Genomic DNA, 21,416 nt, shown 5'->3' with positions numbered 1-21,416 from the left:
TGGGGACAAAAATAGAAAAATGTCATCATACGTTTTAGGTGAAACAAAAACAAACAAACAAACAACAAATTGCAGTATTATTGGAGTGGATTATATTGTGGAGCATTTTTGTTATTTTGACTCTCTCTTATTAATTAATATTAAATTAATGGTCAAAAATAACTGGTGCATTAACTAAAAACGAAATATTAGGGATGCGTGATAAATATCTGCCTGATAAATGATCATCTGATAATGGGAAAGTTATGTTTTTATTCCAATAATAAAATTATAGCCAGTATATTATTACTACAATAATATCTCATTTGACAGATTGTCAAAGCATTTACTTTGAATTTAGACAAAATGCTCCACAAAAGCTATAAAAGTATATTTGTGAAGTTTTCTGATGTACTTTGCTAGAAAAAATAAATGCCATCAGAACTGTTTTTTGTTTTTGGTCCAACAGTGGTGTCAGTTTGATTTAGTCAGAGCTGTGTTGTATTAAAACTTCCATCTTTGCTCACTACATCTGAGCCTTTCTCATTCTCAGGTGTCCATAAACTGCAGCTAATACAAACTTACTTTTAGAATGCAAAAAGGTGAAATTATTGGTTATTTTATCTTTATCAGCTACACCCAAAAACTTCATAGCATCCCTGTTAAAAATGGTGCTTCATGTGTTTTTATTTTTGAGCACCACTGATACATCATTGTTACTGGTGTCAGAACTAAGGATGGCTCTATCCCACTTTTTCAAGTCCAACACGATACTGCAATCTTTAGCAGCTGCTGATAACATATTTTTCTCTCTCGTAATAATCAATCTGTTTATAATACATTTGTGTACAGGCACTACGTTAAGCACTGTTAATTCAAAATGAAATGTAAATAAATGTCATTCTGCTGTTTTGCTTTTTTGTTCTTCCAGCTTGTAACAACTGACTTGATGATGAAGGCACTACTGATGGGTCTCACTCACGTTCTAACAACTGTTCATGTGACACATGCTGCTCACCTGTGTATGTCCTGACACACCTATTGTTACTCTGAACCTGCACGACCTGTTGACTGACCTTAAGAGTTAATACTTTGTGTATTTTGGCACAAACCCAAAGCTATACTGACGTCAATACTGCCTCCGTCCTGAACATGCTTTCCATAGTGATATCCTTTGTTTTTTTTAGTATATCTAATATTCTAATAGTGTAGTGTTTGCTTGTTGCTTTGACTATGTCATGGTAAGACTGGGGAGACATTAAAGTCTTAAGTACAACACTGCAAGTGTATGAAAGTTGTGGGTCTGAATCCAGAAAGGTAATATGAGGTTGGTAAATATTGATGCCAGACCCGTACAAACTGTTCATAACTTTTAATTTGGACAACAAGGATTAAACCAATGTTAAAATGACATCAAATCCAAGGCCTGGCTGATGAAACCAGCCAACTAGTTAAGAGTTGAGGAATGAGAGACAGATGGAGGGAAATGGGGCAAAAAGAAAAGTCAAGCTATCAACTCAAGTCACCCTCAATAAAAGGATTCACAGATGCGGGAGACCAAAGTTACAAAAACATATTTTCCTCTAAAATAAAAAAAGGCCTTTGCCGTGAAAATGATGTGTAGTATCTATGTACATCATTCTCGATTCATGTATGCATACAAAAAAATCCACATCACAAGATGCTTGTGTTCAAGTATATTCACCAACTTCATCTCCATGATTTAGCATTCTCATCTTTCCACATTTTTTTGAAATAAAATGTCCTTCAAAATAAAAACAAAATGCAGAAAACCACATTTTATGTCCTACCAATACATATATACTGTATAAATACATACATAAATATATTTTACATACAACAGCCATAAATTTGAAAAGGGGATATACAGAGCAAAGGGGAGGGGGGGGTGGTAGTGTGTGTTTTAGCTTGTGTTGTAAAATGGTTTGTCCCTCTATGATCATGTCAGTCAGATACGCAGGTGTGGTGCTGTGTGTTGGTGTCTGTCCATGCACACACACAAACATCGTAGATGTAGCCGTCTCAGTTGGCCCAGTAGGGGGAGCTGCCATAGCTCGACTTGTTGACTTGGCTCTTCTGCTGCAGGCTGCTGGACTGGCCGCGCTGGCTAGGACCACCCTGAACACAGAGAGACATACGTGTCAAACATCTGGGAAACTCTTAGTTCTGAAGGTGCTGAACGACGTATGAGAGTGTTACCTGTCCATCCTGAGCTAGATGGTGGTGCAGCAGCTGTGAGTGTGGTTGCTGGTGAGGCAGGATGTGGAGGAATGGGGCCGGTGCATAGCCTCCAGGAGCTGCTCCAGGGTTCAGAGGCCCTGGACCCCCCAGTGCTGATGGCAGGCTGAAGGGAGGAGGGGTCCCCGCATGGAAACCCTGCTTATCAAAAGACTGCAGACAGAAGATAAAGGACAAATTAAACTCAAATTTTGATTATTTATATGTATTAAAGAGAGTTTGGATTATCTGACGTAGGGCTGTGTTAGATATGTAAACTATGTACTGCTGTGGACAAGGTCAGCAACAAAAGGTGTTTTAAGCACCTGAAAACAAAAATCAATATTAGTTTAAGTGTACCCTATATTTTGATTATTTTCACTGCTGTATTTAGCATTCAGATAGCTTTTTCTAATGGGAAACTACAATTTTATAAGCCAAATATCACCCTCTTCAAACCAACCACACCCCATGGGTGAAATCAGTGATCTTACCTCACAGGACACAGGAATTGTTTGATTTACTGTGTGACTTGTTAATTGAAGTTTTCATTTTACAACACTGAAGTCACACAATAACATAAACAGATCGAGGCAGCAGCTCCAATGTTTTGCCAAGTAAAATTACTGATTTCGCCTATGAACTATGATTGGTTTCGAGAGTGATATTTGCCTTATATAACAGCAGTTTCTGGTCACCACAGACTGGCTGATAGCACGGTGACGCAATGAAAATAGTTCAAATATAGCATGCACTTAAACAGATGTGGATCTTTCTAGATCAATCTTTTTTTTAAGTGGCTACAATATCTTTTGTTGCTGACTCTGTCCACAGAGAAACATTGCTTTGTGCTGGTACTGGTCTCTGCTTCTCCAAACTAGAGGCATGCCAAATAGCAACTACTGTAGGTAACACACTGACTATTGATAAGTATCTCATACAACCCCACATCACATAAACCAGACTATCCCTTTAACACCACCCTGCAGCAAAACAACAGGGTGGGGCACTGAAGTGAGGCTTACCTGGGTCTTATTGTAAACACTTCCACTGATGTCTGGCACACCCGAGTTACTGGACGTTACTGAGACGCCTAGCAGAATGACAGCAACGACATTTACGTTATAATTCCAAACAACTTTTATTGAAAGATATTCAAAACAGTGTTTGTTTTTGTTTTTTTCTTCTTACCTTTCCCAGGCCCAGTAGCAGCAGATTTGGCTTGTGCCTGTGAGGAGGAGTTATATCCTTTACTGTAGTCCACTCCTGCTGGCCCTGCTGTCAGCTCCTCATACCCTGGACAAGAGAATATGAACATCAGAATTCAAACAATTCATACTGCTTCCTGTGCAAAAAATTCACACAATATAATTGTGGTACGATAATACCACCATAAAAAGTCAACAATACTATTTTTTCGCAATAATAACAAAGAAAAATAACAACTTGCAGAAAAATCCTTGATTGAATAACAAATTTGACGTGTGCATATTCTGCGCGTATAAATTTTTTTTCCTTTTAACCAAATGTGCTTCTGCTTTCCTTCTTCAATGACAATCATAACCTAAGCATGTGCAAAACATTGGCATGAATGAACTATATACAATAGAAAAACAAAAACAATGCAGCAGTCAGTAGAAAAATAACAACGATCACAATATTTGATATATTGTAACATTCCTTGAATATAAAAATAATACTCTGGTATGACTACATGCAGATTTAAATGAATCTGCCAAACTGTGATCATTTTTATATACATTAACTGGTGTTCTCACTAACCTGAGCTGAAGGTATGCTGGCCATAACCACTGGGTTGCTGCTGTGTCTGCTGCTGGAAGGGGCTCGCCGAGGGGTTTCCCAGACTGAGGCCCATACTGTGCTGCTTGGCCGAGGCTGGTCCCGGGCCCCCAGGAGGAACAAACATGGTGGGGCCATACTGGAAGGCAGCAGCACTGGGTACAGCGCCGGGCACCCCAGGGTAGTAAGGCAAGCCTGTGTAGCTGTAGCCTGGAGGCAGGAAAGCCTGCTGACTGCTGTGGTGCTGCGGCTGGCCCTGGGGCTGAGGCTGGGCCTGAGGGGGCTGAGGCTGCGCCTGGCTCTGTCCTTGGCTCTGGCCCTGGGGAGGCTGCGGGGCTGCCAGGCTTGTGGGGGGCGCCGGGGAGGTGGAGTCATTCCTGCCAAACTTTGTGACTTCACCTGAGAAAAGCAACATGAGGTATATTTGCCTGTATTTAGTTAAATAATACAATCTATCATTTAGTAAAGTGACATAAAAAGTGTTTAATGGCATCTGTTATTTTGAGCGTAATTTTTCCTCCTGTGTTTTGCTTATAAATGCTGCACTGCTGAGAATTCAATTGTGTGTACATTTGGCAAAGAAACAGTGTGTCACAGTCAGCTGTGTTTTTTGTTTACATTTTACATCGTGCACCTGAAACACCCAGAGGTCCAAGTCAGAAATTTCAACTGGGAGATTTCAACCTCTGACTTTATCTGGATCGCAGCATTAGACGAGGCCAACAAAGGGTGCGAGGTGTTTACCTGAGTAAGGGTTGTTGGCTAGGCTCCCGTCTCTGCCAGAGAGAGTCGCTGTGGGGCCAGGGAATGTGATTCCATAGTAATCCTGTAAAGAGGGCTAAAGGGACAGAAGACAATCAGGAGAGGAGCAACACAACAATCTAACCAGCTAAAACAGCTGAGCATGGACTAGAGAACTGAAGAGCTGATGCAAGTGTCTGATGATGAAGCTCACCATTGGCAGTCTGGACTGGAGCATATGGAGGTCCTCGTAGCCATAGATCTGCTGCAAAATATAAAGAACAGGTTCAAATAGCAAAACTGCAAAACTTGTTGAAATAAAAATGTGTATACAATCACCGAGTACTTGATAAGAAAACCAAAACTGCATCTTCAACAGTTCTCTGAGGGGGTTGCATGGAAATTAGGTCAGGTTAGGCAAGTAGGTCTTCTTAACCAAAGCCAGTACTTACCCCTAAACAACTGTTTAATTAGTGGTTATTAAAAGATACCAAAGACTAAAGTTAATTGTCATGTTTAATCAAGAGCCACAATGTCTATAAAATGTCTGAAAATGTCTATCCCAGTCTTTCAAAGTCAAAGGTGATGTTTTTAAATATCTTATTTTGCCAGTCTAAACCCAAAGATATTCAGTTTATTATGATAGTAAAGAAAAACAGTAAATCACTATAATTGAAAGGCTGTAAACAATTTGCTTCTATTATGCTTTAAGAATTACATCAACAGTTAATGAATTATCAAAACAGTTTCATTCTGATGAGCTCTGTGGAACTGAAAAAAAAAAAATCCTGTTTTGTGTTCCTCGATTTTAAAAGAAAAAACATTGACTACATTTACATGCACACTAATTTTTCCCTATTCTTCTAAATAGCACAATATTCAGTATTCAGTACAGGTACATGTGGGATATGCCAGTATTATTAAGGTTTTAGGAGCATTTTTTGGGCATGTGTAGCAGCACTTTGAAAAAAAAAATCCTATTCTAAAAACCGCAAAATGGGTCAAGCAGCTCCAGTCAATATCAGTGGAATATTTATTCTCATAGTAAATAAACAGCTTAGAAGGACTATTGTCTTTTTCAGAATAAAGGCAAAAACCAGAATATGTTGTGCATATGAATGTAATCAATGACTTTAGATTCTGAATGGCTGCTTACTGGGTATGCTGGCAGCAGTCCTCCTGGGCCCATGATATACTGGTTGGGCAGTAGAGGTGGCACTCCTTGGGACAGATTAGGAGGAGCTTTACCTGTCAACACAATGATGAAACATCCATCACTCTCATATATTGTCATTTCATGTGAAGAAACAGCAAACTATTTGGACTTGTATCATCATGGGAGCACAACACTACAAGACAACATCCCATCACACATTGCTGAGGTGCATGAGGTATGTGTGTACCAGTGGAGGAGGAGAGTAAGGGTGTGGTCCTTGGTGCAGAGAGGTTGGATGTGGCAGTAGCTCCATTGGAGCCAAGTCCCAGCGCCGTAGTGGCGGCGGTAGCAGCAGAATGAAGTCCGCTGGTTCCAGCGATGCCACCGACTGTGCTGCTCATATTGTTGCCCATGTTGGGCATGTTGGCCAGGTGGCTGATGCTGCTGCTGCTACTGTTGCTGCTGTTGTGGGTCGAGTGAAGTGCTGAGGCAGAGGGCTGCGATGAGGTGTACGAGCCAGAGGAGGGGGCCAAGGAGCTCACGCTGCTGCTGTCCACACTGGTGTACTGAGAACAAAGACAGAGGGGGACATGGGTTCATTTTAAAATAATTGTTTTTCAAATTTCATTTGGGAGTGTGTGCATGTACACTCTATGTGCTAGCATTAATACACTGCAAATCAGGGGTCTTAAATGTTTTCTTAACTGTGGACACCAAGGTGGCATCAGTCCATTACTTCCATATTTTCATGGCATTAATCATGTCTCAACTGTCCTCTCTCATACTGGCAGCAATGTCCAAAATAAACTTTTTTGTCCACCAGCTTGGATATTCACCAGCTAGTGAATGTCCAAATTTTTCCAGCCACTCAACAGATTACCATTGGCATTTTTTGGCTGTTGAGTGTAGAAAATCTACCAGCCACTTGCATATCTTACCAGCTTTTGTCTAGTGGCTCGTGCTGTGTGTGCTTGTGTGTCCGCTCCGCAACTATAATTCAAGCAGTTCAATGTGTTTATGATTCATCCTGTCAAACATGGTCTTGAGGTCTTGTTCCATGTTGATCAGGCAACTTTATTTATTTTTTAGAGGTCCTTATTGCTATTTAAAACAGCACTGAGTACAGTGCTCTCTTTGAACTATCAGCAAACCTTTGGCTGTATTTGTCTGCTTGTATTAATGTGATAGCATGTAATGGAACACTGATGATGCTGAAACCATTCAGCTTTATGTGACATTTTATCTCTTTGGTTGCATATCATCATACAGAATGTTTTAGCCATCATGATTGTGGAAGAGGGGACAGGTACTTACAGTGAGAGAGCTGGAGCCCAGAGCTGAAACTGAGGAATGACTGCTGACATGGCTGTAGAATGGAGGCAGAGAGGAAATAGTGATGATGACCACTTCATATTATTTTAGTATGCATTTGCTTAAGAAATATACAGGAGAAGGAGAGTGGTAGAGACTTCTGTTTAGCCAAACATTGTAAAAAATTGTAGTAAATTCAACTCTGCAATTAATTTTGACATTCCTTTTCTGTCTAATCAAAGCTGCTGATCAATCTTCATGTGTATGGCCGTCACCTGTTGAGTGAGTTAAGCTGGCTGGCTGAGGGCAAGTCCTGTGTCAGGTTGGAGAGCGTGGTGGAGCTGTGTGAGGGCAGGGTGGAGGGTAAGTGGGAGGAGGGTGCTGAGGGTCCGTTGGTGCTGATGTTCAGAGACGGCGACTCTGGCTTTGGTGTGGAGGACGCTGATGAAGCTGAAAGGAGCAGAACAGAAAAGGTCTTCATTTATAACAGACTCTAAATAGCAGAGCTTAAAAAATGATGGCTGCAAAAGAAAGTACGTCCTGAACAAATAAATCAGTAGAAGGTAACTTACTGTCTAGAGCAGCAGAGGTCCTTACACCATTCAGACCATTCTGGTGATAAAGAAAACACAGCTCAGTGTTTGTTTATACTGATAACAGGTCAAAATGAGTATTTATGCGACAATCATACCCATTTTTTTCTAAGGGACATTTGAATTTGAATGATTTATCATCAAAGTCAACTACAAAATGTTAAAAGCCCCAAAAATAGGATTTCTGTTGTCTACTTCTACTCACCATGACTGGCCCTGTGGCCTCTTTGCTCTGGGAAAAGGCCAGTCGTGTGTGAGGGGGCATGGTCCCATCGTAACTTCCCCCCACTGTGGAGAAGTGAGAGGAGGAAGGTACAGAGGAAGAGCTGGTGGAGGCTGTCGAAGATGAGGAGGGAGGGTTGGTGGAGCTGGCAGTCCCTAATGAGGAGGGAGTGAGGTTAGGCAACGCCACCGAGGAGGAGTGATATACTGGCTCTGATGAGGAGAGAGGCAGTGGCAGGGCAACAGAGATAGGGCTGCTCAGTGACTCACTGCAGGGAGAGAAGAACAAGTTATTAGATCAAATTAGTCCAGAGGGGGAATTAAAGAGAAACATTTAGTATATTAGGAAATAAAGGATGCCATTTGGTGTACTATAATTATTTATTTACACAACAACAACAGCTCCATTAAGGGTCTTTTATGATATGAGTCCTTCATATCTGATCTGTAATATTTTAGAATAAAAATCATCAAATACATAGTTCTGTAATAATATATACAAAAGAGATCAGTCATCAGTGACAGTACCTGAGCGGTTTGGAGTAAAGGCTCGTCTGGCTCTGTGTCCCTGGTCCTGGTGCAGGGGGTGCTGGGGCAGGGGCGGGTGTGGACTCCCTGGATGCCGCACTCACACAGTTGTCCACAACTCCAAACTCTGGTAATGGCGACTCTGAGCCGAAGTCTAGAGCTCCAAACTGGAGATTCAGCCCAGGGACATCAGCTGAGCCTGGCATCTCTACTGCCGTGGAGGGGATCTGCCAGCAGGGAGGGAACACAGTCAGGTTTCACAAAACTACTCGTATTTCATAACTTACAACATATTTGTTAATATTAGGGGTGTAATGATTCACTCATGCATCCGATGCATTGGGCTTTGAACCGATGCATTCGTATCATACACATTAGACGGCCTGTATCAGTAAAAAGCTGAACATGATTCAAAAACAAATCGATGCAGCACTAGCGTATCAATACATCTCATGAGGATGTGCATACGTTTCATTTTTGGCATTGGCATTTTTGGCAGCTGTAGCTTTCCTCCGTTTTCTCTCTCGTCCTGCCTCTGCCTGCACTGCTCTCGCTGGACGCCTGCTGCTGCGTTCATACAAACAAGCACTCCCTCCTCCCTCTCCTGTGTCTCCTCTTAATTCCCTCAAAACAGACCACACTGAAAACAGTGACAGAAGTGACACTGTACCGTGTTGCACCACCAAACTTTCATAACATGCAAGTGTAGAATAAGTTTTGGGTTATATAAGAAAGATAACAAACACTGTTGCAAATCATTTATGCAAAATGTGTTGGACAGCAGAATACAGAGCCACGAGTCTGACCCACAGAGACGTCATGTCACTGAGAGAGCAGGTCACTGTTTCATATGAAGAGTGCTGTGGTTTTGATTAGTGTGGGGGAACAGAGCAACAAATCATAATACTGAAAAAATACTGATATTTTAAACAGTTTTAAAGTTTGTTCACAGATTCTCATTTAGGCTACAGGATCTCATTTACACATGAGATTCATAATAAGATGTTAACACCACTGTAATGTCTACTCTGTCTCTCCTGTTACTATATTTCGTAAAACTATCAGGATTTCTTTTTGCAACTAATAGCACTCTATAAATGTAGCATTAATTGAATCAAAATGTAGAGATTCACACATTGCATCATCTTGGATTGCATCATATCGTGTTGTATCATGACAGAGCTGAATTTCATTGAACCGAATTGTTGGCAATTTAAAAATTTCTAAGATATATCGTATCGTTGAACATGTATCGAGATACGTATCAAATTGGCCTCAGTCGGTGAGATACACACCCCTAGTTAATATACATGCATTCCTGCCTTGATAATCTATGTGCAGAACGTCCACACAGAACTACAAAGGAGAGTGAGAACTTTTTGAGACAGAGGATTTGGATTGAAAACCCTGTAGTCAAATTCAAGACTAGCCAAATGTGCATCCATGTAATTTGAACCAGGGCTGGACAATATAGTAAATATTCCAATATCAATTAAAGGACCGATATGCAACACCCCAACGTCGAGAAGTGAGCACTACGAGCCAAACACAAACAGAGTTCAATGACTGCTAGCTTTACTGCCCGCCAGACTTCATTAACATATACCTTTATAAACAGACATTAACACATTCAGAAACATTCAGTATTAATTTTAACTCCATGAACAAACGTGAAAAAGGCCAACAAACACATGTTCCAGACTAAAGTGAAAATTTCAAAGGAGAGTATGCTATCTGTAGCTAGTTGTTGTAGATGTCAGTATTTCAACTTGGAACGTTTCCTTAACCTCCGATGACATATAGTCATTTAATAATTTTGCACAGTAAATGTTACATATTTCATTATGTCAAGATGTTTATTGTGGAGTAACCTAAAAATATTGAGATATTATTTATAAGCCACATTAGAACCTTCTGTCCATCAACATCCATCCCCTACCTTCGATGTGGGAGGTATCCTTCGTTTCTGGCCTTTAAGCTGCGCCCTTTGCTGTTGTGGTGTACTGCTGCCCTGAGGGTCCAGCCCTGCACTGGGGGCAGGAGGTTTAGCACCAGCAGCAGCCATCACTGGGCCTGCCTGTGCTGGCGTGCTGGTGTGCTGGGGAGCAGGCGAGGCTGAAGCAGGGGGCACTTGTTGTTGCGACGGAGGACTGGGCTGACGTGCCAGAGGTAAGGAGGGACCGGTGTGCCTCTGAACCAGCTGGCTCAGCACAAGAGAAGGCTCAGGCTGCAGGCCAAACTCACCTGCAAATACAAACACAGCACAGGAAAATGAGTTTAAATAGACATACATGTGTGTCTACATTAATGTATGTGACAAAAAACAGACATGTATACATGGCTGCATTATGACCACTTACGGCTGAACTGTGAGGACAGCGAGGTGGTGTTGGATTCTGAAGCCTTTATGTCCCAGCTAGATGAAGAGGGTGGAGGTACAGGTGCTCCCAGGCCTGGCAGTCTGCCGATGGAGGCATTGCTTCCTTGGGTGCTGACAGGAGGTGCGGCCTGGGATGAGGGTAACGGACCCAAGCCAGGCCCCTTCAGCTGTTCCAGTATCTGAGCTCCAGCGCTGGGCTGAGTCCTTTTGGCCTGGCCCAAATCCCCAAAACCAGCTCCCAGAACCGACGACTGGCAGAGAGAGGAGGAGAGAGTGTAATTGTCAGTCTTTGTTTCTATGTATGCCTTTATTTGCATGTGATAGATGGAGGAATGTGTATGAAGCAACTGTTTTGTTTTGTTTTGTACCAGAGCAGCATGAGCGTAGCTTGTGCTACTGGTGGCATTGCGGCTGGGGGGTGGCTGCTGTTGCTGCTGTGGTGGCTGGTGGTGGTGGGAGTTGGTGAAGACCAGACTCTGGGAGGAAGAGGAGGAAGGTGGTTCTCTTCCTCCACCCACAGGCTTCTGCAGCAGAGATGCAAGGTCCAGACTACCAGAGAAACAGTGTAAGTCAATTAGAACATGCTTGCAGAACTCCAACCTCCAAGTCACCAATGCCATTTGTTGTATATAGGTACAAGTAAATCCTGTATGGTATTGATTTGCCATGGCAAACATAAAGCAGGGCAATTTTGTCATTTAATTCCAACTCTACTGTACAAGCAAAAGATCAGCTCATGATTCATGTGCTCACACTATACAGTCCAATCATCAAGCCATAACCTGAGTGCTCACACTGTATGTGTAAATTATATAATGGCCTGTCAGACACTTTGGACCAAAGTGGACAGCACGGCTTGTCCATTTTGCAGAGAGAAATGGAGGTGACCTAGCTATGTTTAACTGTCCATATTTTCTGTCTACATCATGTGTCCTGTCATCAAGGCAATTTCAGAGGCTCTGCTTGCCACTTCACGCAGGCAAACTCTGTCTCAACTGTGCAAAAGCCTGATAACAGTTTACCAAAATTTTGGACATGTCAGAAATTCATCGTCCAACGGCAATTTGGGAGCAGTTGAGCAGTCCACTTTCCCTCCTGTACACTGCATGGCCAAGGACACATGACAAAGCTGAAATATGGTCGGACTCTAAAATAAGTCCCATGACTCAAAAATCAGGTCAGTGACTGGCTCAAATTGTACAGTCTATGTCCAGCTTAACTTTACAGTATATACACTGACAGTATGTAAAAGATACCAATCAAAAGTAAAGTTATTTCTTCATTGCTGACAGACTTTTGAAAAGATGGGACTGAAACTACAGAGCATTTTGTTGACCAAGTTGTTGGTAACTGTTTTGAATTAAGGTTCACTGTAATGAGAGCTTGGGGCCAACGCATTATACTATAATTGAGCCAGTTACTTACCTTTGCCCAGGTGTGATGTGATTCTCAGCAGCAGGTGCACATGAGGAGGTGAACACTTTGGTCTCTGAGAGCTGTAGGAAAAAATAAAAATGCAAGAGAAAAGAGAAAAGTATTAAAAAAAATACATCTAAGTACTGTACTGTGACTGATCCTGTTATGTTCTACCCTCTGTGTCCACTCACACTAACATCCTCGCTCCAGTCCTCAGCTGCCCAGTCTTCAAAGGTATTTCTCCAGGCAACTAGGGGACAACCAATGATGAGTCACAAAGTTCAAATACAGGTGGGATGAGAATGTTAATGAGATGCAGGAAGTCTGTATGTTTTAGATATTTGCATTAAGTACACAGAGCTATACAGTAGTAGCGTGAGTGAGCTCACCTGTCCCATCTGTGCTGTTGTTGGCTACTGTGTCCCACACTTCCGTCTGTGTGGTCCCCGTCCCAGCCTCTGAGGTATAGTCCGCAGGATTGAAAGTCCTGGGGAAGAGTGAAGGAGAAGTGTATTTAGTTATACAGAAGTAAACTTAAAGGGACAGGGAACAGTTAACAGTGGGTGAAATCATTTAGATTTAGTTAATTATTTTCCTTATAAACAGTGTGTGGAATAATACTGTTTATTATTTATGCTATTCATTAGGCAATGTTCCAAGTAGCGGAAACACACTACAAAGTCATTTGTAACAAAAACACACCACTTGCAATCATCCAGAAACTAAATCCCAGCAAACAAAAGTAAAAATGGCTTTTCCACGTCTAAAAATACTCCTGATCCAAATTAATTTATACCTAAAGAATGTGAAAACCCCTGTGAATGTGCATGTGTTTGTTGCCACCATACCCCATGCCCTGGGCTGAGAACCGGCTCCCTGCTGGTGCTCTGCCTCTGCCTCGACCTCCAGATCCTGCAGATTATTCACACAGAAGTCAACAACATTCACTCAAGTGTTAAGCGCAATGACAGAGTTTTAATGCACATTTGCTCACCTCGTCCCCCTCTGAGCCTCCGACCTCGATCTGAACCTCTGTCCACCGGTGCCACCTCCACACCGTTCTCCTCTGGGCGGCCTGAATGTGTATAAAGACACATGCACAAATTAAAAAGAGAAAAAGAACACACACACACACACACACAGAAACAAAACCACATTAATCTAATCAAACATGATGCTAAGAAGCTACAGAAGAGACTCTGAACTTGATCTTCCTTACCTTGTCGGCTGCGACTGGCCCCCTTGCCCTTGCGGATGGCCGCTGCACGGCCCTTGCTAGCTTCCCTCTCTCCTTTCTTCTCCCTGTTCTCCTTGTTCTCCTTGCTTTCTGATGGACCATCCTTGACTAGGGGCTTCTTCTTCCCCACAGTCTCCCATGAGGTCTGAACAGAGAACAGGAATGACAGGAAAGAATAGAAAGATACAGAGAGAATCAAAACATGCAACAACAAAATAAAACAAGTAGCAGGATTGGCGAAATCCTATGTGTTCCTATTTGCACTAGTTTCAAAAAAAGCCAGCAGAAAACAAGATTTAAACACCGAAAATGTGTTTCATTGAGAAAAGCAAGCAGTACAGTCTCTATTTCAGTGACATTTCATGGTTGTATCATGTCAAAGTAGCCTCTAGTGTACTATACCAAACACTACAGCAATCATTTCTAGAAACAGTTACAGAAAAGCTGTGATACCGGCTATTTTTTTGGCCAACTTATGTACTGAAGTGTACATAATGTAATGGTGTTATGTAAGAAAAACAAACATTGGATGAGGGCTTGTAATATGTTAGATATTCAGTATTAAATGATAGAGATGCACCAATTTCAATTTTCTTGGCCAAATACAATTTTCAGTCTTTCCAAGAACTATAATTGACAGCATTTCCAAACATTTTTGCAACTCTTCTTGTAAAAATTAAATTGGATGTTCATAATAAAACACTGACTATGAAATATTCATTAAATTTTCTCCAAAGTCCTCCAGGTTACAACCAGGCCTAATTATATTTTTATATTAAGATTATGAATACGGGGAAGGCGATCTCACGAGAACATGGAATCTCGCGGGACGCGATTTCATGTGATCTCATGTGGAACCAGATGTGAACAGACCGGAGACAAATGTGGTGCAACAGTTTGCTGCAGTGAAACTTTGCCGTGAGAAAAACAGATGCACAAGTTAAACAAGTCTGGATAAGAAAATGTTTAAGGAGACACAGGTCATTTATTCTTCAGCCAGAACAGGAGGGAAGATTTTAACTGCCCCTCAGTGAACAGCAGTCTGTTGCCGGCTAACATTAGTCTGAAGAGCTACAGAGTTTACAGCTGTTCTATGACACTGTCAGCTGCTTTGTCTCATTGTAGACTGTCTTCGATTTTATCCTACTCTTGGAATCTGTTGCTGACACCAACTTCATGCAAGCATATGTCTGTGTGTGTAGCTGTGATCAGCGCTGTGGTGGGTGTGATATCACGGTCAGTTTGTCTGCTGCACGTATGGCGTGACCATCGTGCAGAACACATATGTGAATACGATGGGCACAGAATCGGATATGTGATGCTGACCGGCCGGTCACCGGTCAGGGCTGGTCACACTGAAAACCAGCCAGTTCCAGTCTCTGGCCGGTCAATCGGTGCATCCCTATTAAATGACTATAATATTCATAATTATGCAGTCACTATGCAGACACTTACTCTTGCTCCTTTCCTGTTGTTTATGAGTTAAAATCTTGAAGACTACAGTAAAAGCAGACATAATCAGAGGCTTGCAGTGTACACCATACACCATATAACAGAAGAGTCTTCCATGTAAAAGGGAAAACCAGCTATTTGCTATTTTTAGATTTCCACGAAACCAAAACAACACCATGGGTAGCTGTCTGGCTGCCTGCCCTGCCCTACAGCCTCTCCTCGCCATCTGTGCAGGCTGGTATTCTTCAGAAATGTTGGGACATTCATTCAGGCATTAGTGGTCCTTCACACTAAAAGTCTGTGATGTTAGAAAGTTTACAGCTTTACAGTCACTATGGCAGAGGACACCTCAAGACTGATTTTACTAGGATGTCAACTGCTTGTTTTTTGTTTCCAGAATTTGTTTTTAACAGCATATACACAACAACCCTGTGTTTTTCCACAACATTCCATCATCCTCTGAGCATGTTACATAATTCAAAATCTGGTAGTGATAATTTTTCTGAGCTGAGGAAACAGAGAGAATAAATATCTTCCTGGACTTTTTTGTCAATGTGTTTAACATGGATCTACAGCCCGACAGGCTGTCTACACGAGGGGGTGTGTTTCAGCTGCGTGTTTCACTCATCTGTCTCACATACATCTGACAAAACAGATCCAATTCTATTTTAATCAATACAGCTGTCTTCACAGCCCGTGCAATGGCTTGCATTTCGCTTTACATGTGTTTTAACAGTGATTGTGTTTGGGGTGTTAGACACTGATGAAGGAAGCTGCTTTCACTAGAGGTTCTGTGTATGTGACATTAATACTAGAACAGAATAATATGAGAACTACAGTGGTTCTAAAAATTTGCATGGTGACATTCAGGATAAATGTTGTCCCCTTTCCAAAGATGTAATATCATTGTTATGGTTTAGGTAACTTCTGTATGGTCTCATTAAAGGATGAATAAAAGGTTAGGGGGTTGACTGACTAGTTAAAAATTGTGGTCCATTCCTAAAATCATAAAACTGTGCAGAAACAGTTATTTTTTCTTTAAGTAAACTGATCAGACCAGATCAGCCAGAAATTGCCTGAAATTGAGTGGTGCTATTCTAGAAAAAAAAATAAAGGAATAAAAGCTGTCCTGCCCTAACAAGTACAACTAAACCAATACATTTTTACACCAAATTTAGCACATATTAGGAATGGCGTGATACTAACTTTTCATATCTAATACCAATCCCAATCCCATACTGCCTTTTTCACTCTCCTAAACATCTAAGTTGTAAATAAAACATTTGCATGGATGCACTTTGCTTAACCTGACCATCTAAAAAACACCACACTCAAACTGTGAAACAACTATTCTATCCCTTCTAATGACTGAAGAAATACATGACTTGGCCAGCACCATTCAAACATTCAAACTGGAACTCAAATTTCTGGAATTTCACTCGGCCGTTTTGCTTTGTTCTTCCTTGGGCCAAAGATAACTCAACATAGCTGACACAACAGCGCTGCTGACAGGACTCGCTCACGTTCTAACCCCTGTTCACATGACACATGCTGCTGATCTCTCTTTAATTGGGTGTTCAGAAACGTGACAGCGGCACCGCTGTGCTCTGAATCTCAATACTATCAATGCAACGCATCAAAAAAGCTGTACATTAAACTGACAAGCACAGCTCAAATTGCATTGTTTCTAAAAAGGCCTAAAGGCATAATGCATAATTAAAGTTTAATTAAGCATTTAAAGAATAATTTAGGCTAATGGGTCACTTCCAATTGTGTAACAATCGAATATTGGCACAGCGTATATTCAGGATTTTTTTAAACCTGGGTAAAGCTGCTAAAATAGTTGACTGACTCCTTTCCCATTGCAAGGAGAAGAGTTTGTCTTTTTGTTTTTGTTTTTTTCTGTGTCACATTTACTATCACAATTGCACCACAAAACAGGGTTATTAAACAGTAGAAAGGAGCATGGGCCAGTGACGATGCTATAGTGGTTACTTTTTTTTATATTTTATGAAATTTTAAAGTTAGAGCATGAATGATTATTCTCACTTATTTTCACAGTTTATGCTGTTGTTTTTACACTGTGCTCACAAATATCAACAATTTAAAATAACACAACTCAGTGAAAACAGTTATCATACAGGACTGCTGCATATTCTGTCTTCTAAGCTTAAGAGATCTATTCGTACTATCTGAAATACCAAATTCATATAGTTAAAAACCATAGTAGGCTAGTAGGTTGAGCTTAAACGGAAATTAAATAAAAAACAATATCATTTACCATGTCCGAGGTACTCTCCAGGAGAAAGTTGATGGCTCTGCTAACATCCTCATTGCAGTCATGGAGCGCTACCATGCACTCATCCTGGTTCTTCCCAGTCACCTCCATCAACTGGAGAAAACAACAAACACACACCATATTAGGAATGTTTAGTTGTCAAAAAAAAAAGCTGTAACAGTAAAAAACATGCACTGGTTTTGCATCACATGACAGTACAAGTCATGGTATCACAAGATGCTCCTCATAGCATCAAATACGCATTTTTCATGTGGCCACATGCATGCAGAGTCATGGAAGAATGTGACAGCTCACCCTGACTCAGCCAGACAATGAGCCTTGTAGTGTCTGACAAACACCCTAAGTGTTCCTCACCTGGTTAACTTTGTCCTCAAAGTCAGCATCATTCTTGTCATAGATCATCTGGGCAAGCCGGATCTGCTCAGCAGTAGCCTGCAACATGGAGACCAATGGGTAAAATTTTGGTCAACAGGAAAAAATAGTAAGGAACAAATGGCTGTAAAATTGAATGCAATCCAATTTAACAGCTCAGCCACACATTCTACCTTAACAAATGTTCATGACCATAATGTTCATTTTTAATTTATTACAGTCAGAGTATTAAATTGAATTTGTAAGCATGATTTTCTTTGTCTACCAAATCACTAATTGCTGCTATTATAAGTGAATGAAGAAAAAAAAAATCATTTTCAGTTTTGACCAAGGTTCTTGCATAATGTGTGCACGGTGGTTTTGTTGGCAAGGGTAGTAAAGGTAGTAGTGGTGTGCACACAGGTGTATGGTGCCTAAGAGGCAAGTTAAGTGTTTTCCTGATCATGTGGTTGCGGTTGCTCACCTGTATCTGTTTCTGTGGTTGTGATGTGTGAGTGGCAGCAGGCAGCGCTTTTTCCCGAGGACCCCGGGCCTTGTCGCCGCCCAGCGAGCTCATCATATACAGTATATACAAAACTCTGTATGTACAAAATAGAAAAATCTGCAAAGGAAACAAGATACAAGGAAAGATGACTGACTGACAGTTTTAAAAGATCATTTCCGAAACACAAACCCAATCAGATCATTCACAATGTTATTACAGCAGGGCCTCAAGAATACTTTCTCTGCTGCGAGTGCACAGAAGAAAACAAGTGCTCAATGCCAGAAATATGTGTTGTAAGCATAGTTAAGCCTTATTGCACAATCATGAATACTGCCCTTATGGAGGCTGTAAGACACACAGTTGGCCTGGTGACAGAGCAGCTTTGCTGAAAATCTAGGTCAAGGAGGGAGAGCGACCCAGTGTCCTCTTACAAACAGCACAGACCACAGAGTGTGTCAAGCAGAACAAACACTGTACAACCTGACCCCAAATCCCCTCCAACTGCTAGATAGATTATAGCAACTAGATTAGAAACAGTAAAACATTAAAGTATTAAAATAAATTGCTGAAATCTTCTCTGTGGGTATTTGACATTTGACACCATAATTGTGTGTTATAATACACAAACAAGTACTAATAATTTTCAGTAGCAAATATTACTAGGAACAATTCACCCCAAAATCAATAATATGTATTTTTCCTCTGGTCTTAAGTGCTTTTAATCTGTCTAGATTGTTCTGGTGTGAGTTGCTGAGTTTTGGAAATATAGGCCATAGAGATTTCTGCCTGTCCAATACAATGGGTCTAAATGGCTTGTGGTGCTCAAAGTGCCTCAAGAGCAATGCCTCTAGATTGTAAAGGAAATCATGACCCTAGACAATCTACAGTCCTTGTTGTGAGCAGTTGTATGTAGGAACTACTTTCTTTCTATGTCCCTACTGAAACTTCTTTCTATCTGCAGTGAAACCTATTGGAAACAGGACTGAACAATTAATCGACATTTTATAGAAATCACAAAGTGGCCTATTGCAATCTTCAAATCTCAGAAGGCGCAATTAAATATCGTAAAGCTGCAGAGACATCCTGGCTCACACATCATATTCTACAGAAAAACAAAAACCTCTTTGTTACAGGTGCCTGCAAAAATTAGACTAGAATCATTTTAATGTGAATATAAAGTAAAATAAAGTAAATTAAAATAAAATAATTCAAATTACTTCTAACCCTGCAAATCATAGTGCAACTGCAATATCAATCAAAATAATCGCAATTACTTATTTATTCAAAACTGTTCAGCTACCAGAAAGACTACATGAAACTGGTCACAACAAGGTTTGTGTTATCATTTCTAAAAAGAAACACTGGTGTTTGTAAATGTATTTTTGTGGCGCTTATGAGCACCACAAGCAAAGTGCCATTTAGACCCATTTTACTAAAGAGAAGGCAGACATCTCCATTGCCAAGATTTCCAAAACTCAGCAACTCACATTAAAACAAGCTAGATGGATATATAGCAACACAGGCCTGAACAAAATATGCTTTTTTGATTTTGGATGAAATGTCCCACATACACACATAGGGCTTTCTCCACCTGCAAATACATGCAAAATATTTTTTACTTAATACAAAGTAATGAATGAATGAATGCAGGTAATGCTATCTCAATAGCAAACTGTGACTGTGGTGTCCATTTCTACGATAATAACTACAGATATCCCCACTGACCCATTTGTTTTATGTCAGAGAACAATAGCAATCCAGCTTACAGTGCCTGAGTGACGTTGGCAAATGCACCCCTGCCATTGGCTGCTGGACTGAACAAAGCTAATGCAAGAGGACGAGCTGGCTTTAAATGAAATTTCAGTAAAAAATGTTTGTTTGTTTTTATGACTGATAAGCCTGCAGCAGCTGCTGCAATTCATATTCGATAAGTAAAATATTAGCCTATCGCACGTATGAGTATCGACTGTCTTTGACACAAACAACAACAAAACAATCATTCAGTACCTCTGCACATCACAAGTGCCCATCACATTTATTTGCCTATACAGACTCGACAAATCAAATATCGGTTATGTGTTTACGTACATTAGCATCTACCTAGTTACAGCTAATGGACAATTAGCCACAATTTATTCTAACAATAAAGCCAGCGGACCGTTGTTTTGAACCGACGCTAATGTTAGCCCGTTGCTGTTCGGTTAGTTATTTCTTGAGTCTACACACGGAACTATTCAGTAACGGTTACCGCTACATTTCTATTTTGCAAAAGCAAACCAGGGTCTTGTAACGTCGACTCAACACTAACCGACTTGGTGCTGTTGGTACTAGGGTCCCTTTGTCCTCGCTAGCATTGACTCAAGTTAGCCACTAACATGCTAATGCTGCTGACACTACACCGTCGACACTGAACAAACGGTGCAGTGGGGATGAGGCTAGCTAACGATGCTATCTAACGCTAAATCTGGTCCAAGTTGATAGCCAACGGCCGTCTAACTGGCTTCCTAAGGTCTTATGCGTATTTATAGGTCCGTACAGTTATCTAACGATATCGGCGGTTACATCAGACTTGTCCTCGACATGTAGACAGCAGACAAACGAGCTAACAACAAATAGCTCTGTTAAATCTAAAGAAAAAGGCCTCGGAGCGGAGCACAATCCCATCCCGACATTGCTCGCCGGGGGAACAAGACAACAGAAAAATTGCGAAAGACATCCCTCACTGCCCCGCGAAAGCAACACAAGGGAGGCAGCGACTAACTATTTCGACGAAAACACGCTTAAGTTAATGGCGTAAAGGCGATGAAGTAGAGAAAGTGAAGTTGAAAACCATAAGAAAATTTGTGTTTTTGTTACCTGCTAACACGCTTCACTCGGCCAGCAGCAGACAAGGTGGTCACGTGACGTACGCTGCCGCGGTAGATGCTCTGCTCTCCTCTCCGGGTCACAACCAACTTCTTAACCTTCACCGCTCACTGGTACACCAACAAGACGTAGCAAGCCGTGCTTTGTGTCAAAATAGACAGAACTTTAAACATGTTCTTCATTGGATGGTATTAGATCCCTTCTCATACCCAATTAGGCTTTATTAGAGGGTAATTAGGGGCACATTGTAACAGAACTGTACTGTAAAATAAAGTGAAATCACGTATCTGCTTCTTGTGACACACCTTTGACTGGTCTCACTGAATTGGCAAAGTAATCAAGA

The 21,416-nt window shown here is 41.1% G+C and overlaps 1 protein-coding gene across 1 annotated transcript; it reads right to left on the bottom strand.

The window, feature by feature from the left end:
• Positions 1–1,336: 1,336 nt before the first annotated feature.
• Positions 1,337–18,325, bottom strand: ubap2a (ubiquitin associated protein 2a). The gene is made up of 26 exons (XM_084729792.1): positions 18,188–18,325; positions 17,707–17,784; positions 17,335–17,445; positions 13,584–13,746; positions 13,359–13,439; positions 13,213–13,276; positions 12,754–12,851; positions 12,556–12,614; positions 12,374–12,444; positions 11,317–11,497; positions 10,929–11,199; positions 10,508–10,812; positions 8,569–8,795; positions 8,024–8,309; positions 7,798–7,837; positions 7,501–7,675; positions 7,229–7,280; positions 6,162–6,480; positions 5,915–6,006; positions 4,973–5,023; positions 4,762–4,855; positions 4,000–4,416; positions 3,409–3,513; positions 3,243–3,310; positions 2,200–2,391; positions 1,337–2,118 (listed from the first exon to the last, which is right to left on the bottom strand). Exons 1-26 carry the CDS (start codon positions 18,281–18,283, stop codon positions 2,023–2,025), a joined length of 3,792 nt encoding a protein of 1,263 aa, XP_084585918.1. The 5' UTR covers positions 18,284–18,325; the 3' UTR covers positions 1,337–2,022.
• Between the last annotated feature and the right edge of the window lie 3,091 nt (positions 18,326–21,416).

Source organism: Lutjanus erythropterus, chromosome 2, assembly GCF_056507025.1.
Source record: "Lutjanus erythropterus isolate fLutEry1 chromosome 2, fLutEry1.hap2, whole genome shotgun sequence".
In the NCBI taxonomy this organism is placed as follows: Eukaryota; Metazoa; Chordata; class Actinopteri; order Lutjaniformes; family Lutjanidae; genus Lutjanus; species Lutjanus erythropterus.
This window is presented reverse-complemented; position numbering and strand designations above follow the sequence as displayed.